This window comes from Podarcis cretensis, assembly GCF_951804945.1.
Source record: "Podarcis cretensis genome assembly, chromosome: 10".
Lineage (NCBI taxonomy): Eukaryota > Metazoa > Chordata > Lepidosauria > Squamata > Lacertidae > Podarcis > Podarcis cretensis.
Genome location: NC_137179.1, coordinates 6,296,973 through 6,323,287, shown reverse-complemented (window position 1 = coordinate 6,323,287; position 26,315 = coordinate 6,296,973). Strand labels below are relative to the sequence as shown.

The following is a 26,315-nucleotide window of genomic DNA, read 5'->3' as shown; positions in this document are numbered from 1 at the left end:
GGGGAGGGAACTGGAAAGGGGTATATATGCTTGTTCACATGATTTTTGTGACTTATCACACTTGCTCCTTCTACCAGTTCATGGATGGTAGAAATAAAACCTTTTTCTCCGAAACTATTCCTTGAGTGTCTGTTGACTCCCACTTCCCTTTTCCAGGCGCAATATTTTTCCCACCCGAGGGCAAAGCCTCATAAGGCTACACCACCAGATGTCAAAGAGAACAACAACTACCAGACTTTTAGAAGACATCTGAAGGCAGCCCTGTTTAGTGAAGCTTTTAATGTTTGATGCATTACTGTACAGTGGTACCTCAGGTTACAGACGCTTCAGGTTCCAGACACTTCAGGTTACAGACTCCACTAACCCAGAAATAGTACCTCGGGTTAAGAACTTTGCTTCAGGATGAGAACAGAAATCGTGCTCTGGCAGCGCGGCTGCAGCAGGAGGCCCCATTAGCTAAAGTGGTACATCAGGTTAAGAACAGTTTCAGGTTAAGAACGGACCTCCAGAACGAATTAAGTTCTTAACCCGAGGGACCACTATATTTTAATATTTTGTTGGAAGCTGCCCAGAGTGGCTAGGGAAGCCCAGCCAGATGGGCAGGGTATAAATAATAAGTAATATCTGAGCCAGCCAGGGCCCGATTCAGGAGATGATGGAGGAGGAAGGAAAAGGCCTTTCCAAAGTTTTCTGGCCCTGTGACGAAACCAGCCACAAAACGGCTCTCTTGCCAAAGGGAAAACAGGGCAGAGGTCCACAAGTGCCATGGGAGAATGAATTGATTCTGGGAAACAGGGTGCCAGAGGAGTAATGCTTGGAGGGTAGAAAGGAGGCCCCAGAGTGTGCGCCCAAATCTGGGCAACTGGACTATAATAACAGCAACCTGGCAACTGGTTGCAGGGTGTGGGTGGTGTGAAATGCATAGGGATACTGGACACAGGGTCTTTCAATTAGCACTAAAGTGCTTTTCCATATACGTACATTTACTATAGGGCTTAATGATAATAATAATAATAATAATAATAATAATAATAATAATAATGCTTTATTTATACCCCACCCTCCCCAGCCAAGGTATAAAAACAATTGATTAAAATACAACTTAAAAACAAGATTCAAATACAACATTAAAATGCAGCCTCATTTCAGCAGAAACTCAAATCAAAAGCTTTTTGGGGATGAAAACGTCAAATCTTGACCCAGGCCAACTATCCAGACTGGTCCTACGTGGTCCAGAAAAAAGCCAGGGAAGTCCCCAAATAGGAGTTCCATCACAGAAGGAGAAAGGAAAAGGAAAGAGGGGGAAGGAATCAAATTGATTCCAAGCCAAAGGCCAAGTGGAACAACTGCAGGGCCCTGGTCTCAGGAGACAGAGCGTTCCACCAGGCTGAAAAGGCCCTGGATCTGGTTGAGGCTAATCTGACTTCCTTAGGGCTCGGGAACACTGTTGTTGTTTAGTCATTTAGTTGTGTCCGACTCTTCATGACCCCATGGACCAGAGCACGCCAGGCACTCCTGTCTTCCACTGCCTCCCGCAGTTTGGTCAAACTCATGCTGGTAGCTTCGAGAACATTGTCCAACCATCTCGTCCTCTGTCGTCCCCTTCTCCTTGTGCCCTCCATCTTTCCCAACATCAGGGTCTTTTCCAGGGAGTCTTCTCTTCTCATGAGGTGGCCAAAGTCTTGGAGCCTCAGCTTCAGGATCTGTCCTTCCAGTGAGCCCTCAGGGCTGATTTCCTTCAGAATGGAGAGGTTTGATCTTCTTGCAGTCCATGGGACTCTCAAGAGTCTCCTCCAGCACCAGAATTCAGAAGCATCCATTCTTCAGCGATCAGCCTTCTTTATGGTCCAGCTCTCACTTCCATACATCACTACTGGGAAAACCATAGCTTTAACTATACGGACCTTTGTTGGCAAGGTGCTGTCTCTGCTTTTTAAGATGCTGTCTAGTCAGGAACACTAGGGTCTTGCTATTTATGGACTTTAAGGTCTTCCGTGGGGCATACTGGGAGAGGCGGTCCCGTAGGTACGAGGGTCCTACAAAGAAAGAAAACTTAAACCTGAGGCTGAGGTACCAAATGCAACCTGCAAATCCTCTCCTAGAATCAAATAACCTTTGCAAAAAGACCAGAAGCCTTTCTGTTAGGAATTTTTGGTGCAGATCTACCAAAGAATTTGAGAAGACTGTTCCTGTATGCGACTACAGCTGCAAGCATGCTGCTTGCCCAGTGATGGAAATAGGCTAAGGGGCCGACAAAGGCTGACTGGCAGATGAAACGACTGGACTACGCAGAGGTGGCCAGATGGACTGGGGAAATCTGAAATCTGGAGGATCAAAGCTTCAACAGAGAATGAGACAAATACAGATTGTATTTAAAAGAACACTATAAACACTTGAATCTCTTTGGCAGGCTTTGAATAACTCTTGCAATGTTACAAAGACTTTGGACATACTGTACTGGAGGACTAAAATTTGGATGAACATATGCAGTTGATTAAGATATCTAAAGGACCCACAGAAAGAAGGAGCGAAGAACTAAGATTCAGAAGAATCTTGTTTGGTTTTGAAATTTTAATGTGTTAAATGTTAAATTTATCTTGTAAAACTAATAAAATAAAAAATATTATTTTTTAAAATAATAGAACTGTGGAAGTTGTAAGGGACCTCCAAGGCTCATCTACTCCAACCCTTTGGAATGCAGGAATCTCAACTAAAGCAACCAAGACAGGTGGCTATCTAAAAGGGAATAATAATAATAATAATAATAATAATAATAATAATAATTTATTTATACCCCGCACATCTGGCTGGCTTTCCCCAGCCACTCTGGGCGGCTTCCAACAAAGTATTAAAATACAGTGGTCCGTTAAACATTAAAAGCTTCCCTAAACAGGGCTGCCTTCAGATGTCTTCTAAAAGTCTGGTAGTTGTTGTTCTCTTTGACATCTGATGGGAGGGCGTTCCACAGGGCGGGCGCCACCACCGAGAAGGCCCTCTGCCTGGTTCCCTGTAACTTGGCTTCTCGCAGCAAGGGAACCACCAGAAGGCCCTTGGAGCTGGACCTCAGTGTCTGGGCAGAACAATGGAGATGGAGACGCTCCTTCAGGAAGACTTATCTGACCCATCTCAGCCATACTCCATCCCTGCTTTCCACCATCGCAGAGTATTTATTGACCGGACTGGGATGTGCCATGGAACCCTCCACAAATCCTAAAATGATTGGATGACGCCTTGTTCGCCTCCTTCCGGCAACTCCGGCAGCCAAGCTGGTGCCAAACGTCTTGCTCTGCTTTCCTTTAGACCACAAGAGCAAGGCAAAGTATGGGTTCTTGTACAAAAACAGAGTGGCCTGCCAAATTATTGGAGTACAGTGGTGCCCCACAAGACGAACGCCTCGCAAGACGGAAAACCCGCTAGACGAAAGGGTTTTCCGTTTTGGAGGCGCTTCGCAAAACGAATTTTCCTATGGGCTTGCTTCACAAGACGAAAATGTCTTGCGAGTTCCTGCGGGGTTTTTTCCCTTTCCCCCCCTTTTTCTAAGCTGCTAAACCGCTTATCAGCTGATCCGCTAAAAGCCCCTAAGCCGCTAATAGCGCTAATCCGCTAAACTGTCAATGGGCTTGCTTCGCAAGACGAAAAAACTGCTATACAAAGAGCCTCACGGAATGGATTAATTTTGTCTTGCGAGGCACCACTGTATTACAATATATCCAAAACAATGAGAGAAATCGGAAGGATCCCAAAAGAGAAGATAGACAAGAAATGGAAGGTGTTTAAACGATATTTGCAAAATCATATTGAAACATCAGAACTCCTATTAGAATAAAGAAGTTCCGTTATAAATACTGAAATACTAAATAAGATGGATAACAATGTGTAACAGAAAATGAAGCAGAAAATTGGTTTTAAAATGTGTGAAAGAAAGTAATAGAAGTGGAAAGAAATTGCAATTGAGTAGATTGGAAGTCTAATACAAGGGTGGGATGGGGAGTGAGGGATGGTGGTGGGAAAAGGAATTATCTGTGGGATTGAGTGGGGGGGTATGTATGAATATTTTTAAGGACTGTATGAAATGTATGTTTGGATATTCGTAATACAGTGGTACCTCGGGTTAAGTACTTAATTCGTTCCGGAGGTCCGTTCTTAACCTGAAACTGTTCTTAACCCGAAGCACCACTTTAGCTAATGGGGCCTCCTGCTGCTGCGGCGGCGCCCAGGTCCTATAGTCTGACACTCTGACCAACCACTACACCACGCCTAGGGTTATATTCTATATTAGCCCTACTCAGAGTAGATCCACTGAAATTTTAAAAACCAACTAACTTACGCCCATTAATTTCAATAGGTCTATTCTGAAAAGTTGGAATACAAGCCTTGCAGTTCTCCCAGGGCTGGTTTGCTTCTTGGGCACTCTGCACATGCTCAGAAACCCTTGATATTATAGAGTTGGAAGGAACCCCGAAGGTCATCTTGTCAAATCCCCTGCAATGCTGGAATCTCAGCTCATCCATCCTCTCCGTCTCCCAAGCCCCATGCTATCATCAGCTTTCCCTCCCACAGGCACTCTGCTCATGCTCAAGAAGCCCTTCACTTTGGCAGGAATAAACGCACACAGCTGATCTCCACTCCCGCAGCAGTGCTATACGAACTGCATATTGTTCCTCCTGAGCACTCTGCATCTACTCAGGAACCCCTTGATATTAGAGAACCAAAGCACTGAAGAGTTGGAATGGGACACCGAGGGGTCATCTAGTCCAACCCCTAGGCAGGAGTCTCAACTAAAGCAGCCATGACAGGTGGCCATTCAATCTCTCCATCTATCTTCTGAGCCCCGTCCTAGGACTGCCTTTCCTACTGGGCACTCTGCACTTGCTCAGGAACTCCTATCCCCTTGGCATGAAGGAACGCCAATCTCCACCCCGTCTACTCAACTCTCGGTTCCTACAGCGGCGCCATACTGCGTACGATCTCTTCCCCGCCCCATCCCTGAATTAATTGCCTTTTCTCCTGGGCACTCTGCACGTGCTCAGGAACTCCTATCCCCTTAGCCTGAAGGAACGCCAATCTCCACCACGTCAACTCTCGGTTCCTGCAGTGGCGCCATACTGCGCACGATCTCTTCCCCGCCCCATCCCTGAATTAATTGCCTTTTCTCCTGGGCACTCTGCACGTGCTCAGGAACTCCTATCCCCTTAGCCTGAAGGAACGCCAATCTCCACCCCGTCTACTCAACTCTCGGTTCCTGCAGTGGCGCCATACTGCGTACGATCTCTTCCCCGCCCCATCCCTGAATTAATTGCCTTTTCTCCTGGGCACTCTGCACGTGCTCAGGAACTCCTATCCCCTTGGCAGGAAGGAACTCCGACCTCCATCCCGTCTCCTCAACTCTCGGTTCCTACAGCGGCGCCATACCGCGTACGGTATCTTCCACGTCCCATCCCTGAATTAACTGCCTTTTCTCCCGGGCACTTTGCACATGCTCGGGGGGTACACATCGGCGAGGGGAGCGGACCGGGCAGGCCCCTTTCCACTGGGGAGGAGGCAGCCCTCGTCCTCCTCCTCACCCCGCTCCCACGGGCCTTGAGACCTTTCCGGGCCCAGCCCCCTCTCCAGGGAGAGAAAGCGCGCAACCCGGCAGCTGGCAATTCCGCGGAAAGGGAAAGCGAAAGGGAAAGTTGCCCCCGCGGCGGCGCATTCCAAGCCAACATGGGTTCCTATCTGCATCGCCCTTCCTTTGGCCGGCCGCCGGGCGCATAAAGGCGGCGGGCGCCGAGAAGCGCGGATCCTCCGCTCCATGGCCCCGCGCAGGCTGCTCCTCCTGCTGCTGGCGTGGCTGCTGGCCGCCTGGGCGCCGCTCTCGGCTCCCGCCGCTGCAAGAAGCGGCCCCACCGAGCTCCAGAAAGGTACCTCCTCCTCCTGCTGCTCCCTTTCCGCGCAGCACTTGAACCCAGAGCCGCCTGGCGCTCCCAAGCCCCCGCGCCTTGCAAGCGGCGAAAGGGAGGGAGGGGTGAGAGCGGACAACCTCTCGGGGGTGTCGTGGGCCTTTTCTCCCAGCTGCGGGGTCACCCCTCCCAGCAGGGCGCGACGGACAGGTGTGCCTACCTGCAGGTAACACCTGGCGAGGAGAGGACCACATCTGCACTGCTTTATATGTACAGATGTGGGACATAGCTCTCCCCTTTTTTAAAGGGAAATTCCCTTATTCCGAATAGGATTCCCTGCCAGAAAAGGGGAAAGTTGGCAGCTGTGATGTGGGCCTGCATTTTAGGGTTGTTGTAAATTGTTCTGTTTCCCTCGCCCTCCTGGCTTGCCCACGGCACCTGTCAGTCAAGGGAGGGGTGGTCGCAGTGGACTACCTCGCAGGGGTGTCAGCAAGCCCCCTCTCTGCGGCTCAGGGCGTCACCTTACCGCCAGGTGTGTGAGCCGTGGAATACATTGCCCAGGGAGGGAAGGATGGTTGCAGCAGCTACGTCTGATGGACCTTCTTGATGCAAAGAGGCGGTGGGCTACATTGCAGGGTTGTCGCTAATAAGGCTTTTTTGACCACCAGCCACAACCCTGCGAAGCTTGCAGCCCCAGAAATAATAATAATAACTAACTGTACTCTGCCCAGCTGATTGCAGGGCACGGCGGTTTTTCTCAGCTACCAAACCTTTTCTCAACAGCGTTCCTCTCTTCCCTCCCCTCACTTTACCCCCCTCCCCGATCCTGAAATGTGGCTATAACAGACACTGTGTTTGGGTGCAGTGCAGCAAAATATATCTGAATTTATTTATTTTTTTGCCTGCCTCCCATACTCAGTTTGTCGTGGCAAATGGCATTTAAAAACACGGGTTTGCAATCCGTTTGCAGTCAAACTGGCACACTCAGCAGCCATTGATAAAATTATGCCAAGTCATATTATCATAATTCACTTTGCAAGCGGGCCTCGCCGAGATATTGCAGATGGGTTGTTGGCTACAGCTGGGTTGTGGTTTTTTGAAAGTTTTACTTTCTGGATATTCCCTGGAAAGCATAAACCAGGATTACCGGTGAGATCTTCTTGCCCTACAAACGCCTCACTCAAATATATTGGAATAATAATAATAATAATAATAATAATAATAATAATTTATTATTTATACCCCGCCAATCTGGCTGGGCCTCCCGAGCCACTCTGGGCGGCTTCCATAGAAACCAAAAATACAGTAAAATATCACACGTTAAAAACTTCCTTGAACAGGGCTGCCTTAAGATGTCTTCTGAATGTCAGGTAGTTGTTTATCGCTTTGACATCTGATGGGAGGGCGTTCCACAGGGCGGGCGCCACTACCGAGAAGGCCCTCTGCCTGGTTCCCTGTAGCTTTGCTTCTCACAATGAGGGAACCGCCAGAAGGCCCTCGGCGCTGGACCTCAGCGTCCGGGCAGAATGATGGGGGTGGAGACGCTCCTTCAGGTATACTGGACCGAGGCCATTTAGGGCTTTAAAGGTCAGCACCAACACTTTGAATTGTGCTCGGAACCGCTACAGGTGCCGTGTTATATCCATTTTGCGTTTTTAAGAACTCAATCTTTCAGAATGGTGGCATTTGAACTTTTGACAACAGGCAGGTGCCTTCACTGAACTCTTCGGGGCCTGCCAAAAACATCTTTGGTTTAGGCGAGCCTTCCCAGATCTTTAGAAAGCTGGTGCGAATTTTAATCTGTTTTTAGTCTACTGCTGTTTTTAAGTGTTCAAGAGTCTTAAATCATTGCTGTTAATTTTGCTTGTTGATCTTTTTATCTTTCTTTCGGTAAACTGCTTTGAGGTTCCTTTATGTCATGGGTAGGCAAACTAAGACCCGGGGGCCAGATCCGGCCCAATCGCCTTCTAAATCCGGACTGCGGACAGTCCGGGAATCCGTGTGTTTCTACATGAGTAGAATGTGTCCTTTTCTTTAGAATGCATCTCTGAGCCTAAGTTTTAATTTATATGTTTTTTAACTGTTGCTATATCTGTACTGTCCCTGTTATACCTAATTGCAAATTCAAATGTATCCCTGTCGTGTTTTATGACTTCCTTGATATTGTGTGTGGGCTGGAACTGGTCTGTGACCGAAATAATAAAATTCATTCATGCATCTATGGGTTAGTTGTGAGGCCTGCCTGGTGTTTTTACCTGAGTAGAATGTGTGCTTTTATTTAAAGTGCACCTCTGGGTTAGTTGTGGGGCCTGCCTGGTGTTTTTACCTGAGTAGAATGTGTGCTTTTATTTAAAGTGCATCTCTGGGTTAGTTGTGGGGCCTGCCTGGTTTTTTTACATGACTAGACTGTGTGCTTTTATTTAAAGTGCATCTCTGGCTTATTTGTGGGGCCTGCCTGGTGTTTTTACATGAGTAGAATGTGTGCTTTTATTTAAAATGCATGTCTGGGTTATTTGTGAGGCCTGCCTGGTGTTTTTACCTGAGTAGAATGTGTGCTTTTATTTAAAGTGCATCTCTGGGTTAGTTGTGGGGCCTGCCTGGTGTTTTTACATGAGTAGAATGTGTGCTTTTATTTAAAGTGCATCTCTGGCTTATTTGTGGGGCCTGCCTGGTGTTTTTACATGAGTAGAATGTGTGCTTTTATTTAAATGCATCTCTGGGTTATTTGTGGGGCATAGGAATTCATTCTCCCTCCCACCCCCAAAAAATATATAGTCCGGCCCCCCACAGTGGACCGGCCCCCTGCTGAAAAAGTTTGCTGACCCCTGGTTTATGTGTTACAATCAAGCGGTGTATAAGTTTTTATGACACCAACAAGCAAACAAACAAATAAGACTTGCATTGCTGCATTTGCTTCAGCACCAGTTTTAGTGTCCTTTCAGTGACCTGACCAAAGCAGCGTTAGATTACACTGCAAGGTCGTCGTCAGCCGCTGTTTCTCAGTCTCCTCTGCCCCTCCTGCTTGCAGTTTAGTTATGCTAATACCAGGCTGGCGCTTTGGGTTAAACCACAGAGCCTAGGGTTTGCCGATGAAAAGGTCGGTGGCTTGAATCCCCGCAACGGGGTGAGCTCCCGTTGCTCAGTCCCTGCTCCTGCCAACCTAGCAGTTCGAAAGCATGTCAAAGTGCAAGTAGATAAATAGGTACCGCTCCAGCGGGAAGGTAAACAGCGTTTCCATGCGCTGCTCTGGTTCGCCAGAAGCGGCTTAGTCATGCTGGCCAATAAAGCGAGATGAGCGCCGCAACCCCAGAGTCAGCCACGACTAGACCTAATGGTCAGGGGTCCCTTTACCTTTACCTTTTAATACTGGGCTACCTCTGAGTGTTTGCCAAAATCGAAAGGTTTCAAGCCTCTCTTGGGGAGATACTGCTTCTGTACAGGAGCTGGTGAAATTAATCCAGCAGGAACAGCCTTCCTTACAGGGGTGTGCAGTCTGTTTTTAAACCTTGCATTCCCTTGCTAATCTGCGGCAGGGGGTGGACGGATTTGAAGGATGGAGCCATGGCAAAAAGATGGGTGGGAATGATTTCTTTTCTCTTTCTTTCTGCCACTCTTCCTGTATAGCAGGGGGTTGGACTTCGTAGACTCACTAGCGGGAAATATGTGTGTGTTATCTATGATATTGTTTAAGGCGCTTACCTATCAACTTTGGCTGTGTTTGATTTCACCACAAAATCAATACCATAAAGCACACAGACCTAAGGGAAGGGGCTGGCAGGTGAAGATCTACAGTGGTACCTTGGTTCTCAAACGCCTTGGCACTCAAATAACTTGGAACCCAAACACTGCAAACCCGGAAGTAAGGGTTCCAGTTTGTGAACTTTTTTCGGAAGCCGAACGTGCTCCGTTTTGAGTGTGATGCTTCCGATTTGAGTCGCACACTTCCAATTTGAGTGTTATGCTGAGATTTGTGCATTTTTTGTTTTGCGGCTCTTTTTTGTTTTGTTTTTGTGACTGTGTGGAACCCAGTTTGGCTACTGTTTGTTTGTTTGTTTGTTTGTTTGTTTGTGTGACTGCAGTACAGTGGTACCTCGGGTTAAGTACTTAATTCGTTCCAGAGGTCCGTTCTTAACCTGAAACTGTTCTTAGACTTGAAGCACCACTTTAGCTAATGGGGCCTCCCGCTGCCGCCGCACCGCCAGAGCACGATTTCTGTTCACATCCTGAAGCAAAGTTCTTAACCCGAGGTACTCTTTCTGGGTTAGTGGAGTCTGTAACCTGAAGCGTCTGTAACCCGAGGTACCACTGTACATTGTTTATTGCTTTCATTTTATGGTTCAATTGTCTCATTAGATAGTAAAATCCATGTTAAATCGCTGTTTTAGGGGTTGTTTTCAAAAGTCTGGAACGGATTTATCCGTTTTTGCATTGCTTTCTATGGGAAAGCTCGCCTTGGTTTTGGAACGCTTTGGTTTTGGAACGGACTTCCGGAATGGATTAAGTTTGAGAACCGAGATACCACTGTATTTTGCATTCCAACACTCTGAGGTTGAGAGAATTCTATTATTTAAGGCGCTTGCCTAACAACTTTGCCTGTGTTTGATTTCACCACAAAATCAATACCGTAAAGCAGACAGACCTAAGCGAAGAGATCTATTTGCATTCCAACACTCTAAAGTTGAGAGAATTCCGCCAGCCGCCAATCAGGGCAAAGTTCCAGGTGCTGTCTTGGGTGCATAAAGCCTTGGAATACCCAAAAGATCATCTCTCCCCCCTTATATACTCAGTAGACCCCTGTCTTTTCCACACAATGTCGGAACGGAATGCCTCCCCGTGGACTGTTTTTCCTGTTAAACATTAGACAGGCATCCTTTGTGTGCTGGCTGAATATCTTCTTCCTCTTTGTGCCTCGCTCCAGTCTTCATCTGGGGTTAATATTTTAAAAGATGCTTATCGGTTGTTGTCAGACGACGATGGGCTCCTTGGGGAGCCCAGCTGTTCGAGACTGTTGGACTCCAAAGGTAGTGGATTTCCCCTTTATTGGTGGCTTCTAGACAGAGTCTGGACGGCTGTCAGTCTGGAATTCCTGCCTTGCAGAGAGTTGGACTAGAAAAATCCCCGTGGTCTCTTCCAACTACAGTGGTACCGTGGGTTAAGTACTTAATTCGTTCCGGAGGTCTGTTCTTAACCTGAAACTGTTCTTAACCTGAAGCACCGCTTTAGTTAATGGGGCCTCCTGCTGCTGCCACACCGCCGGAGCACGATTTCTGTTCTCATTCTGGAGCAAAGTTCTTAACCTGAGTCTGTAACCTGAAGTGTCTGTAACCTGAAGCGTCTGTAACCCGAGGTACCACTGTATACGGTTTTGTGCTTCTATACAAATTTAATGAATAGGGAAATCATCATCATCAAGTTACTGTATTATTTATAACCCGCCCATCTGTCTGGGTTTCCCCAGCCACTCTGGGCGGCTTCCAGCAAAATATTAAAATACAATAATTCATCAAATTTTAAAAACTTCCCTAAACAAGGCTGCCTTCAGGTGTCTTATAGAAGTCAGATACAGTGGTACCTCGGGTTACAGATGCTTCAGGTTACAGACTCTGCTAACCCAGAAATAGTACCTCGGGCTAAGAACTTTGCTTCAGGATGAGAACAGAAATCGTGCTCCGGCAGCAGCGGGAGGCCCCGTTAGCTAAAGTGGTGCTTCAGGTTAAGAACAGTTTCAGGTTAAGAACGGACCTCCGGAACGAATTAAGTTCTTAACCCGAGGTACCACAGTAGTTGTTTATTTCCTTGACATCTGATGGGAGGGGCGTTCCACAGGGCGGGTGCCACTACAGAGAAGGCCCCCTGCCTGGTTCCCTGTAACCTCACTTCTCGCAGGGAGGGAACTGCCAGAAGGCCCTCAGCGCTGGACATCAGTCTCTAGGCAGAACAATGGGGGTGGAGACGCTCCTTCAGGTCTACTGGACTGAGGTCGTTTAGGGCATGGGTAGGCAAACTAAGGCCCGGTGGCCGGATCCGGCTCAATCGCCTTCTAAATCCGGCCTGCGGACGGTCCGGGAATCAGCGTGTTTTTACATGAGTAGAATGTGTGCTTTTATTTAAAATGCATCTCTGGGTTATTTATGGGGCATAGGAATTCGTTCATATTTCCCCCCCAAAATATAGTCTGGCCCCCCAAAAGGTCTGAGGGACAGTGGACCGGCCCCCTGCTGAAAAAGTTTGCTGACCCCTTGTTTAGGGCTTTAAATCTCAGCACCAACACTTTGAACACTCAAAACGGAGCACATTCGGCTTCCAAAGAAAGTTCGCAAACCGGAACACTTACTTCCGGGTTTGCAGCGTTTGGGTTCCAAGTTGTTTGAGGACCAAGGCATTTGAGAACCAAGGTACCCTTGTACTCTTAACATACTAGCTTTCTTGACATGTGGCTTAGATTCACGGGGGAATCCCTTGTTTTCTGGAGCACAGAAAACGAATCCCCTCCATCATCTACACAACAGCCCTTCCGATATCTGAAGATGGCTTAATTGTTGCATCTCCAGCATAAAGATTTTGCATTTCTTCCTGGGTTGGAAGGGCTGCTCAGAAAAAAGTTGCACAGTGCTGTTTTCTCGTTTCCCCCAAAGCTTGTTCATTTCCTCGAACAAATGCATGCCTCTGTTCTTCAGAAAGTGAAACTTCCTTGCTCTTCCCAAAGTATTTAGACTCTTCCCCCCCTTTCCCGTCATCACCCCTGTTCACCCCAAACTGCCTATGGGTTCCCCCCTCCAAAGTTGTGTCCACACATTTTGTACATGGGTTGCTGTTTCCCCTTTTTGTCCCTTCCTCTCAATTAAGACTTCCCCGACCACCATAACTTCTGCAAACCAGCAGGAATTTGTTTGTTTTTTAAATATTTTTTATTGACCAGTTTCCACATAACAAATTATCAAACCTTATAATCACATACATTATCCCTCCCCCCTTTCCTTCCTCCCCCCACCAAGGACTTCCCTCAGTTCCTCTCCCTGATTTCTCTTCACATATTTTCTCTGCATATTATAAAATTATACATATCCTTACAATGTCATAGCAATGACAAACCTAGACAGCATCTTAAAAAGCAGAGACATCACCTTGCCAACAAAGGGCCATATAGTTAAAGCTATGGTTTTCCCAGTAGTGATGTGTGGAAGTGAGAGCTGGACCATAAAGAAGGCTGATCGCTGAAGAATGGATGCTTCTGAATTCTGGTGCTGGAGGAGACTCTTGAGAGTCCCATGGACTGCAAGAAGATCAAACCTCTCCATTCTGAAGGAAATCAGCCCTGAGGGCTCACTGGAAGGACAGATCCTGAAGCTGAGGCTCCAATACTTTGGCTACCTCATGAGAAGAGAAGACTCTCTGGAAAAGACCCTGATGTTGGGAAAGATGGAGGGCACAAGGAGAAGGGGACGACAGAGGACGAGATGGTTGGACAATGTTCTCGAAGCTACCAGCATGAGTTTGACCAAACTGTGGGAGGCAGTGGAAGACAGGAGTGCCTGGCGTGCTCTGGTCCATGGGGTCATGAAGAGTCGGACACAACTAAATGACTAAACAACAACAACAGTGTTCCCGAGCCCTAAGGAGACCAACATGAGTTTGATCAAGAGTCTCCTCCAGCACCATAATTCAAAAGCATCAATTCTTCGGCGATCAGCCTTCTTTATGGTCCAGCTCTCACTTCCATACATCACTACTGGGAAAACCAGAGCTTTAACTATACGAACCTTTGTTGGCAAGGTGATGTCTCTACTTCTCAAGATGCTGTCTAGGCCTGTCATTGCCCTTCTCCCAAGAAGCAGGCGTCTTTTAATTTTGTGGCTGCTGTCACCATCTGCAGTGATCATGGAGCCCAAGAAAGTAAAATCTCTCACTGCCTCCATTTCTTCCCCTTCTATTTGCCAGGAGGTGATGGGACCAGTGGCCATGATCTTCGGTTTTTTTTATGTTGAGCTTCAGACCATATTTTGCACTCTCCTCTTTCATCCTCAATAAAAGGTTCTTTAATTCCTCCTCACTTTCTGCCATCAAGGTTGTGTCATCTGCATATCTGAGGTTGTTGATATTTCTTCCGGCAATCTTAATTCCGGCTAGGGATTCATCCAGCCCAGCCTTTCGCATGATGAATTCTGCATATAAGTTAAATAAGCAGGGAGACAAAATGCAGCCTTGTCGTACTCCTTTCCCAATTTTGAACCAATCAGTTGTTCCATATCCAGTTCTAACTGTAGCTTCTTGTCCCACATAGAGATTTCTCAGGAGACAGATGAGGTGATCAGGCACTCCCATTTCTTTAAGAACTTGTCATAGTTTGCCATGGTCGACACAGTCAAAGGCTTTTGCATAGTCAATGAAGCAGAAGTAAATGTCTTTCTGGAACTCTCTAGCTTTCTCCATAATCCAGCGCATGTTTGCAATTTGGTCTCTGGTTCCTCTGCCTCTTCGAAATCCAGCTTGCACTTCTGGGAGTTCTCGGTCCACATACTGCTTGAGCCTTCCTTGTAGAATTTTAAGCATAACCTTGCTAGCGTGCGAAATGAGTGCAATTGTGCGGTAGTTGGAGCATTCTTTGGCACTGCCTTTCTTTGGGATTGGGATGTAGACTGATCTTCTCCAATCTTCTGGCCACTGCTGAGTTTTCCAAACTTGCTGGCATACTGAGTGTAGCACCTTAACAGCATCATCTTTTAACATTTTAAATAGTTCAGCTGGAATACCATCACTTCCACTGGCCTTGTTATTTGCAGTGCTTTCTAAGGCCCATTTGACTTCACTCTCCAGGATGTCTGGCTCAAGGTCAGCAACCACACTACCTGGGGTATATGAGACGTCCATTTCTTTCTGGTATAATTCCTCTGTGTATTCTTGCCACCTCTTCTTGATGTCTTCTGCTTCTGTTAGGTCCTTTCCACGTTTGTCCTTTATTATGGAAATCTTTGTACGAAATGTTCCTTTCATATCTCCAATTTTCTTGAACAGATTCAAAACCTGCCAAGGAGTCTGGTTCATTTTGTTGTCTTTTTAAATAGTTTGTAAAAAGTTCCCATTCCTCCCTGAAGTCACAATTGTTCTTGTCTCGCAATTTGTAAGTCAGCTTGGCCAGTTCTGCATAATTCATCAATTTCTCATGCCATTGTTCTTTCATGCCGCTGTTGTAGCATACATAAATAAATTCTTTGTTTTTCTTGGCAGGTTTTGTCCTACAATCCCTACCGTGTAACAATTCCAATTTGCACTAAACAGCAGTTTTTTAAAAGGGCGTGTCGCTCTCAGCCAAGAAACCTGAGGTCTCTTCTGGGCACGTGCAGAAGTATTTCCTTCCAAGAAAATATGTGTTTTTCCGATATACCAGATTTGCACAAAAAAGTAGGGGGTCACGCAGGCCGCCAATTGGATGAGAAGGTTGTCGTGTGGATGCCAGAGATGCACGCGTCTGCACACGCACAAACAGAGACACAAGCAGCTTCAAATCCTCACTGTATTCCAGTGTGGATGTGACGCACAGAACTGCAGTTCCCAGAATTCCCTGGGAAGAGGGGTTGATTTTTCAGAGTGGTTTGTAGCTCTGGGAGGGGAGCAGGGGTCTTCTTATAACTCTCAGCAACCTTAACAAACCATAATACCTAGTATTCTTTGTGTGAGGGTGGGGGGAAGCCGTGTCTGTTTAAAGTGGCATGAAACTGCTTTAAGTCCACAGTGCAAACAGTACTCAGTACTGAGCTATAGCGACTCGGTTTGAGGCAGTTTCTTATACCATGTTCCTTTAGCTTTTTTTTTAAAAAAAATAGTACAGTTGTTGTTAGTAGTAGTATTGAGATGTCCAGCCAGAATGAAACTCTTATTCTGACCTATTTTTGTTGAAGGAAATTGTGCAATGAGGTTTTCAATTCACCGAAATAAAAAAAGGAAGGAAAAAGCTGTCTTTACACGCACTGCAACAATGGGCGGGAAATGCAAGAATAAAACAGAAGCAAAAGTAAAAACCAGTGGCTTGATGTTAGGAAATGAGTTAAAGTACAACAAGAAATCATTGTCAGAGGGAGGCATGTTTCACTGGGAGTAGCAGCTGCGGAAAAGGCGTACCGCGCCGTAGGAATTTCTGGGAAGGAGTTTGAAAATGTAATTTGCATTGCAGCAGAAACTGATCTGGATGAAAGTACTGTATTCCATAGCTGTGGTCTTCATGAATAGTATTCACTGATAGTCGTATCCTTAATGAAATTGTCTTTTTTAAAGTCAAGTGGGTTGCTGTCGCTACATCTAGCAGCAGGAGTAAATTTTGTAGCTTAGCCATTGCATATTGGTTCATTAAGATATTTCTCGCTTCACCCAAAATGCTTACAGAGCAGTTTGCGACAGAATAAGGCAGCAGTGTAAGGAGCGAGAACGTCTAAAATAATCCCGTGCCGAGACCCTGTGAACCCGCAGTTCCCTAGGGAGTGAATAACCAGACACGGCAGCAGCATACAGTGGTACCTTGGTTCTCAAATGCCTTGGTACTCAAACAATACTGCAAACCTGGAAGTAAGTGTTCCGGTCCGACTTTTTCCGGAAGTTGAACGTGCTCCATTTTGAGTGTTACGCTGAGGTCTGTTTGTTTTTGCTATTTATTTTGCGTTTTTGTTTTTGTGGCTCTTTTTGTTTTGTTTTTGTGACTGTGTGGAACCCAGTTCAGCTACTGACTGATTGACTGTGTGATTGCAGCACATTGTTTATTGCTTTCCTTTTAGGGATCAATGGTCTTGTTAGATAGTAAACTCCATGTTAAATTGCATGTTTTAGGGGTTGTTTTTAAAAGTCTGGAAGGGATTAATCCGTTTTGTATTGCTTTCTATGGGAAAGCGCACCTTGGTTTTGGAACGGACTTCCGGAACGAATTAAGTTTGAGAACCAAGGTACCACTGTATTGGTTTTTGAGTTCAATCTCCCCTCTGGTCAGAACCTAGGCTTACCCAATGCCAAATGCCAATCTCACAAAGTTGTGATGATTTCTGTCAGGTAGGCGAAAGCCTGATGGTCGGTGCCAATTTACTTCTACTTCTTCTTCTTCTTCTTCTTCTTCTTCTTCTTCTTCTTCTTCTTCTTATTATTATTATTATTATTATTATTATTATTTTTCAGCGGCATCCTTGAGAGTGTGCATGAGCTCTAATCAAAAGTGTGGTGTCACAATTTCACTCTGTTTCATTCCAAGATGTTTCTGCCTTTGAGAGATCCCAGATTTATTTCCCCCCACGCTTCCAGAAGTTAATCTTTCCTAAAACAGCTGCCTGACCTTTTCCTGAAAGCAGTAGAGCAAAACCATTGAGGTTATCACCCTGATGCAAGCAGCTGGAGTTCCTGAACCAGATGGCTGCTGCTGTTTCGTTGGGTTTGTTTTATAGGATATCGTGGGGCTTCCTCCTTTTCCCCCCTGCCGATTTTGTGCTATTTTATGCTTTTAAAAGTTTGGGAGCACCACATGTGTCAGCAGCCTAATAAATTGAAATAGTAAATAAATAAAAATAAATTGCCCAGTTTTCTGTTGAATAAAGGTAAAGGACCCCTGACTGTTAAGTCCAGTCACAAACGACTCTGGGGTTGCGGCGCTCATCTCACTTTACAGGCCGAGGGAGCTGACATTTGCCACAGACAATTTTTCCAGGTCATGTGGCCAGCAGAGCAATGAGAGTTCACCCACTCAGTGGTTTAGACCACAGCGCCACCCACGTCCCTAATGCAGCTGCAGGAAGAGCAAAGGAACATAAACTTCCAGCACTTGTTTCACACATGAGTAACACACAATCTGTGCTCAATCAAATAAATCCTAGCAAGAGAAAGGACCATTAATTCCCTGGCTGGTATATTTGATCAGTGGTTTGAATCCCCATGACTGGGCAAGCTCCCGTTGCTTTGTCCCAGCTCCTGCCAACCTAGCAGTTCAAAAACACACCAGTGCAAGTAGATAAATAGGTACCACAGCGGTGGGAAGATAAACAGCATTTCCATGCGCTCTGGTTTCCATCATGGTGTCCCGTTGCGCCAGAAGCGGTTTAGTCATTCTGGCCACATGACCCAGAAAGCTGTCTGTGGACAAACACCAGCTCCCTCAGCCTGAAAGCGAGATGAGCTCCTCACCCCATTGTCGAATTCAACTGTACTTAACCATTCAGGGGCCCTTAAACTTTACCTTTGCCTTTTATATTTGATAAATACGTGCTCGTTTTAGTTTTAGATCCAGAACAGTGAAGGTGATCTGAAATGATTACCTTTTGTTCATTTATGCATTGCGCAAAGATACGCTTGCTGTGTTTTGGTGCTGTATCGTTTTATTATCATTATTATTTAACAGGATTTCTATCCCATTGAATCATCAAAACCTCTAAGCCTGCCTTCTCTAACATTGGCTGCAGCCAGTATGAGTTGTAGCCCAACCATATCTGGAGGGCACCAGATATTGGCGAAAGCTGCTCTAAGCCATCTACACAAAACATACATTTCCTGTGTGCCTTTCCCCTAAAGGCCAGAGTTCCCCCGATAGCAAATTGCCACAATTCCTTATACCAAAACAACTTTCATCCACCTGAGAGCCAGTGTGGTGTAGTGGTTAAGAGCGGTGGACTCGTAATCTGGGGAACCGGGTTCGCGTCTCTGCTCCTCCACATGCAGCTGCTGGGTGACCTTGGGCCAGTCACACTTCTCTGAAGTCTCTCAGCCCCACTCACCTCACAGAGTGTTTGTTGTGGGGAAGGAAGGGAAAGGAGAATGTTAGCCGCTTTGAGACTCCTTAAAGGGAATGAAAGGCGGGATATCAAATCCAAACTCTTCTTCTTCTGTCCTGAATCTACCGACACTGAGCTCTGTTGGAGTTCCATGAATTTTGGCATTAAGAGAGAGGGAGGATTTGAGATCTCCAGGTTGATGGACTGTTGTAAGCCGATGGAACTGTTGGCAGGGGCCGAGACCAGGGAGAGGAGACGGTGAAAGAAAATTGGGAATTTAAAGTGTATATATTGAGATATTTTTTTTAAAATTGCTTTTAATGAGAGATGGAGAAATCGTGGAATGGAATTTTTATGACCCATGGGGAAATGTCTTAAGAGAATAGGTTTAAATATATCAGTTTTAATGAGAAATAAGATTAAATAAAGTGAAAGTGGATGGCTAATTGGTGAAAGAGAGAATGGAAAATTACAGTATATTAAGATAAATTATTAGGATAAAAATAAAGATGAAGGATTTGCTGAAATATCTATTTGAACTAGAAAACAAAGAGGGGAGGTGTGAGGAGGTCAAGGAAATAAGTCATAGAAAGAAAATTATGTAAAGGTTTAACTTGTTTTTTTCTGTTTTGACTGTATGCATTTTCTAATTATTATTTTTTTCCTTTTTATCTGTTTTTGTTTTTTTGCTTATTTATTTTTTGCATTTCTTCTTGGAAATGTCTTTTTTTTTTTTGTATTGTGTTTTCTGTTGTTTTTTTTTGTGTAATGTTTTAAAACCTGAATAAATATTATTCAAAAAAAAAGAAAAAAGAAAACATTCTGCAAACATTCCTCCATTCCCAGTAACACCTTGAATTTGGCAGGTAACAAACACACTGGCTCCCAGCGCAGATTGCTGAGTGGGGATGTAAAAGGTCACCAAGGTCATAATAAATCAGGTTTTTTCCAAAGGGGTGGGAGGAAGAACCTGCGGAAAAAGATGTGCACCCACCCAAAAAGGGAGGTACCCCATCTGTGCTGGCAAGCCTTTCACGACCAAGGCATCTCTGCCTTTCCTTTGCAAGATGCGTCTTTCTTTAAAAAAAACACAACCCCCCCCCAACTCTTCTTACATAAACTTGGAGAGTTACATCCCAGAGGTATTTTGGCCCCGTTCCATTGACATTACGCCATTCGTTCTACTTCTAAAGTTCAGGGCGCGAGTGCCGATGCTTATGTAATCCAGCTTGGCACCCCACGTGCTCTCGAGGGAAGTTATCGTCAGGCTTGGGGGAAGCCCAGTGTTTGGAGAAGTACAAATCTACAGGAATGCCACAAACAGACCCGTGGGAACTGAGTGTGCTCAGTGTGTGTGTGTGTGTGTGTGTGTGTGTGTGTGTGTGTAATAACAGAAAACTGGGTGGGAGGAGGAATAGCGTGAAATAGACTCCGCACTGCAACATTTTGTCGCAGCGCTCGCTTGCCTTCTTACAAAAAAATGTGCTACACTGTACAATGTGTTCTGTAATACACTATACATTCATACCTCGGGTTACAGCCGCTTCAGGTTGCGTTTTTTCAGGTTACGGACCGCCGAAACCCGGAAGTACCGGAATCGCAACCCACGTGTGCGCAGACCTGCAGACGCGGGTTGCGAACGTGCACCCCACACGGATCATGTTCACAACCCGAGCGTTCATAGTATTACTTTGAAAGGAAACCTTTCCTTCTGTTTTGCAGAAGAAAGGGGTTCCCTGCCCTCTGGTCTTTCTGCTATTCCACCCCTGCCCCCCCAAAAAAAATTCCTGGTACCAACCGGTCTGTATATCTTAGTCATTTTCAGAGGTGCCCCCGCAAAGTGGGCAACGAGAGAAGACGGGGCCTCCTCAGTTATGGCTCCAAGCCTCAGGAATTCCCTCCCCAGGGTGCCCAGCCTGACACCAGCATTGTTATCCTTCCAATATGAGGCAGGGATCCTCCTTTGGAGAACTGAGATGAGGCGGAGGCTGTTACAACTGTCAGAAATACACTTTATTCACCTATTTACACCTCCGGTTTGCATGGAGCGAGTTCAGATCTTATGGCACGGTCCTTTCAATAGGGGCTTGTCCCCCCACAGCAGTGTAGCCCTGGAGTCCAAGGCCTTTCTCCCAGCGGAAATGGCATTTACCTTCCCGCCAGAGTGGTACCTATTTATCTACTTGCACTGGCGTGCTTTCGAACTTCTAGGTTGGCAGGAGCTGGGACCGAGCAACGGGAGCTCACCCCATCGCAGGGATTCGAACCGCCGGACCTTCTGATCGGCAAGCCCAAGAGGCTCCGTGATTTAGACAACAGCGCCACCCGCGTCCCTGTCTGTGTGTGCTAGCTGCCTTTAAAAATGGTTTTTATAAAAATGGTTTATATCCAGTTCTAACTGTAGCTTCTTGTCCCACATAGAGATTTCTCAGGAGACAGATGAGGTGATCAGGCACTCCCATTTCTGCTTACCTGCGGGTTCTTTTTAGCCATGGGTTGAGGATGAAAATGGCATATATCTGGGGTGGCTAGTCCCTATGGCCCTGTAAACATGGTGGAGACTGTTGTAGCTTTAAGAAATACAGTTTATTCACCTATTTACACCTTCTGCGTGCAGGGAGTCCAGATCTTACAACATGGTCATTTCAAGAGGGGCTTGTCCCCCACAGCAGTCCAAGGCATCTCTCCCAGCCAGCCTTCAGCCAGCCTGCCCAAGATGGATCCCAGTCTTTCTTCTTTCTCTATCATCTTCCCAGCACACCTTGTTAAAGAGTCTCTTTTCCTGTCGCCTCACACCCAGTTACCTCGGCAACCTTCCAACCCCCCCAGTCTCTGTTCACATCTTAGGGCAAAGGGGGAAAGGACAGTTCTCTTGCATTGCCCATGGCCCTCAATGGCCCTGAATTGTTCCTTAATGGCCCTAGCTTGGCCAAGTCATTTTGCAATGGCAAGCCCAGGAATTCCTCTGCCAGTAGAAAAAAAGACAGTCAGGGAACCGAGAAAATACACAAAACAAATGAAATACCGTGAAAATCCCCGAAATGAGAAGTAATTGACTAGAAATATTATCTTATGGAAATAAACTAAGTAAAATATAAAAAAAAGTTTAAGAGAAAACTTAGAAAAATCTAGAATTGAACAAAGCCTTAACGGGATGCCGGCTACAAACCTCATTTCACTGAACTATTCCATTTCCTCAGAAACGGAAAATAGAGAAATCTTAAACCTTAAATGACCACATTCAAAGAAAGGGGGTAAAACTCCCAAAAATTCTGAAGTATTATAATCCTAGCTCGGCCTAGGTGAAGCAAAGCGCAGTACAGTGGTACCTCGGGTTAAGTACTTAATTCATTCTTAACCTGAAACTGTTCTTAACCTGAAGCACCACTTTAGCTAATGGGGTCTCCTGCTTCCGCCCCGCCGCCGGAGCACGATTTCTGTTCTCATCCTGAAGCAAAGTTCTTAACCTGAAGCACTATTTCTGGGTTAGCGGAGTCTGTAACCTGAAGCTTATGTAACCTGTAATAAAGGATTAAGGACTCAAAGGTACAGTTTCTAAAACTGAGTTTACAAAAAAGGTTTGAAAACCTAAATGGCAAGTTTTAGACACAGCCCAACTTGAAGAAAGCCAAGCACAGTAACAAAGAGTTGAGGACTCAGCTGTGAAATTTTTTGTATTGCCTTTACAAAAAGGTTTAAAAAACCTAAATGGCACAAATTTTAAAAAGGAATAAGCTGTTTTAGATTTTAAACAAACTCAAGAACAGGGCTGAAACACTCCCCTGAGTTTACAAAAAAGGAATTTCTGCAGCTTGTATTTCTCCCTCCGCATCCCAGATAATCAACATCCTGCCGTTTATTAATTTCTAGGGGTCAGGGGTGTCCCGTCCCCCCACCTATTAACAACCCGCTCTTCTTGTGCCCTTGCCTTTGGCCCCAGGTAACTGCGGTGAGCCCCCTCAGGTACAAAATGCAGAGGTTCCTAAAGGGAGTGGCGACGGCAACAAACTGCGGTACTCGTGCGTCAAGAATTACAAGAGGAAAGCGGGAACATCCAGCCTGGCCTTGTGCAGGGAGAACGACACAACGAAAAAGTTTGAATGGGAGGTGCGCCTGAGCTGCATCCGTAAGTAGTACCTGCGTTCTGTGTGATGGGGCTCATAATAATAATAATAATAATAATAATAATTTATTATTTATACCTCACCCATCTGGCCGGGTTTCCTCAGCCACTCTGGGCGGCTTCCAACAAAACACTAAAATACAAGAACCTATTAAACGTTAAAAGCTTCCCTAAACAGAGCTGCCTTCAGATGTCTTCTAAAAGTCTGGTAGTTATTTTTCTCTTTGACATCTGGTGGGAGGGCGTTCCACAGGGTGGGTGCCACCACCGAGAAGGCCCTCTGCCTGGTTCCCTATAACTTGGCTTCTCGCAATGAGGGAACCGCCAGAAGGCCCTCGGAGCTGGACCTCAGTGTCCAGGCAGAATGATGGAGGTGGAGACGCTGCTTCAGGTATACTGGACTGAGGCCGTTAGGGCTTTCAAGACACCAACACTTTCAGCACCAACACTTTGAATTGTGCTCGGAAACGTACTGAGAGCCAGTGTAGGTCTTTCAAGACCGGTGTTATATGGTCTCGGCGGCCGCTCCCAGTCACCAGTCTAGCTGCCGCATTCTGGATTAGTTGTAGTTTCCGGGTCACCTTCAAAGGTAGCCCCACGTAGAGCGCATTGCAGTAGTCCAAACAGGAGATAACTAGAGCATGCACCACTCTGGCGAGTTGGTCTGCGGGCAGGTAGGGTCTCATCCTGTGTACCAGATGGAGCTGGTAGACAGCTGCCCTGGATGCAGAATTGACCTGTGCCTTCATGGTGAGCTCAGGGCTCACCTAGGTTCACCTTCTCACCTGTGAACCTGTTCCTGTATTAAGATCCACAAAGCCCTCCCCCGCCCATCGGTCTCTCAAAGTCATGACTGACTGCAGCCGCGTCCAGGTAGAGATGTCCCAGAATTCCGTCAGAATGGGTTGCAATTCTGGAAATGGCAGCAGTCCGCGTCTTGATAGATTTGATTTAAATCAAATCGATTTAAATCACGATTTAAATCACTAGTCAGCAAGACTTGATTTAAATTTGTTTGTTTGTTTTTACAGAAAGGCTCATTCTTGCTGGTATAATCTTAGTGTTTACAATCAGATGAAGGTTTCGTTTTTGGAAGGATAAATTTTCAGAGTAGTTTTTTACAGTTCTATCAAAAATTACCGATTTGGTTATACTATCAGAAATACATAGACACGTAATTACAAAATTATGGTGAGGTTTAATAAGTTAACTGTTTATATTTGGACAACCTTTCTGCTGTACTTTATTGGAAGGAGAAAAAATAGCCATTTCCTTAATAACAATTTATTTAACTAAAGCAATAACATTATAGCATATGTATGCACGTTTGTTAACTGATGTGGTTAAACTTTTTTTGTTGTTTTTAAACCCTTAGACTGAGTTTTGGCACACATGAAAAACTTAAAACAAATCCTTATTTCCTGATGAATAGCCTTTGGACTATAATGTAACCTAAATAGAAAACTATCTTTAGAAAAAATTCTGATTTGGTTAGAAATACAAAGACAGGTAATTATGAAATTGTTGTTTATATTTGGGCAACATTTCTGCTGTACTTTATTGGAAGGAGAAAAATAATCATTTCCTTAATAACAATTTTTTAAAATTATTTAACTAAAGCAATAACATTATAGCATATGTATCCATGTTTGTTAACTGATGTAGTTAAACGGTTTAAAAAACAAAGAGCAAAGCTTAGACTGAGTTTTAGCACACATGAAAAACTCAAATCCTTATTTCCTGATGAATAGCCTTTGGACTATAATGTAACTTGAATAGAAAACTATTTTTATAAGTATTTTTCCTCAAAAAGCACTTTATTTTAAAAATCTGATTTAAATTTTTAAAAATCCAATTTAAATTTAAAAAAATCTGTTTTAAATAAAAAGTATCCTTTTTTCTTTTCTTTTTAAATCATTGATTTTTCTCCACCCTGGTCCATGTGTCCATCTGCAAGCAGGAACAAAAATCAAGGAAGTGATCAACATTTGCTGACCTCATTTCCTGTTCCTCCCCTAACCCAAACTCGCTGCTCTTGATTTTTTCGGCATGCGAAACAATATGTTATTGTTTCCCTCCTCTTGGAAATAAACGTAATGATAGTTGATTATATTATTAAATGTGACCACAGGAAACACCAACTTTTTTTGCGGAACCTGAACTGCAGCGGAGTAGAAGCGGCGTTGCGTGTGGCAGATATAGAGCAGGCCAGAAAATGATGCCTTTTCACATCCTGATTTCTTTGCATGGAGGTCACACCGCATGATATCTCATCAAGAATCTGGCACACACACTTCCCATGCATGGTTTTATACCCCTCCATCAAGTCCCTGCTTACGCAACACCTTTTGCTAAGCCAAAAAGAGAGAGGCCTAGATTGGAATTTCCATATAGGAATTTCTATGCCAGTGTTGTTTGGGTGTTTTTATTATTTTTATTTTACAATCGAGTGGTATATAAATTTTACGGTTAAATAAAATAAGATCAGCAAAACAGCAATATAAAAGCATGTAAAACTATTAGAATTCCAGCTCCATGGTTGCAGTCATGGGATTTTTGTCTATCACATGATGGTGTATGTTTTGACTCCACAGAGCGGGAAGTGACGGAAACAGGATGTTTGTGTTACTGTGTTCCGTGAAGTGGGACTATTGTCCTTTGTTCTTTTTCTCTTTGCTGTCTGATGGTAGAGAGAGAGGGAGTCATGTTGTAGTGCTCCGTGTGGGTTTATATGTAAATAAAGTAGATTAGCCAAAAATGCTGAGTTGCTGAGGTCTGTCACGCAAGCTGCACAAACTCTGCGGATCCCTAAGCGTGCCGGTGTTGGTTGGCATCGGTCACTGTGATGTTCGGGCTGAAGAAAGCTTTTGAAGCTCCCGAACGATTGACCAGGAGGGAGAGAACATGCCATTCGGGCTATGTCTCTGCCAGTGTCCTACTTGAGTGTAGGCTGAACTCCTGACAATGGTTATAAAGCAGAAATTCAGGACGTTCATACAGATGAAAATGGGATCTGATCTTATGGGTCATTATTTGGGTTTATAGTTGAGCTGGTGGAATTTCTCACTGAAACTTCAAGGAGAATAGGTTTTGCACTGTTGTAAATGCAATCCTGATGACAAGCTCATTTTGGCTTCTCCTCTTCTCAATTCCTCTTCTCTTTCTCGACAAGGAGACCCTTCCCTGCCTTCCACCACAACAGAAGCTCCCAGAAGAGGTAGGACCAATTGCTTTGTTGTCTCTGCTCGTCACCACTGGGTGACAAACGTGTTTTTGGAGTAACACCAGTGTGGTGTAGTGGTTAAGAGCGATAGACTCGTAATCTGGTGAACCGGGTTCGAGTCTCCGCTCCTCCACATGCAGCTGCTGGGTGACCTTGGGCCAGTCACACTTCTCTGAAGTCTCTCAGCCCCACTCACCTCACGGAGTGTTTGTTGTGGGGGAGGAAGGGAAAGGAGAATGTTAGCCGCTTTGAGATTCCTTTGGGTAGTGATAAAGCGGGATATCAAATCCAAACTCTTCTTCTTCTTCTTCTTAAAACAGATTTCAGGCCTGGGACACAAATTAGGCAAGTGC

The 26,315-nt window shown here is 45.2% G+C and overlaps 1 protein-coding gene and 1 long non-coding RNA gene across 3 annotated transcripts in view; both read left to right on the top strand.

The window, feature by feature from the left end:
- LOC307225326 overlaps window positions 1–26,315 on the top strand; it is a 325,653-nt gene that overhangs the window by 66,512 nt on the left and 232,826 nt on the right. The gene's annotated exons all lie outside the window — the stretch shown is intronic.
- The window catches only part of IL15RA (interleukin 15 receptor subunit alpha), a 35,315-nt gene continuing 14,773 nt past the window's right edge, over window positions 5,774–26,315 (top strand). For both annotated transcript variants that reach the window (XM_079993033.1, XM_079993032.1), the window contains exons 1-3: window positions 5,774–5,903; window positions 22,557–22,742; window positions 25,912–25,956. In XM_079993033.1, the coding sequence (XP_079849159.1) occupies window positions 5,795–5,903; window positions 22,557–22,742; window positions 25,912–25,956 (340 nt within the window). In that variant the 5' untranslated portion in view covers window positions 5,774–5,794. The remainder of the gene's footprint in view (window positions 5,904–22,556; window positions 22,743–25,911; window positions 25,957–26,315) is intronic.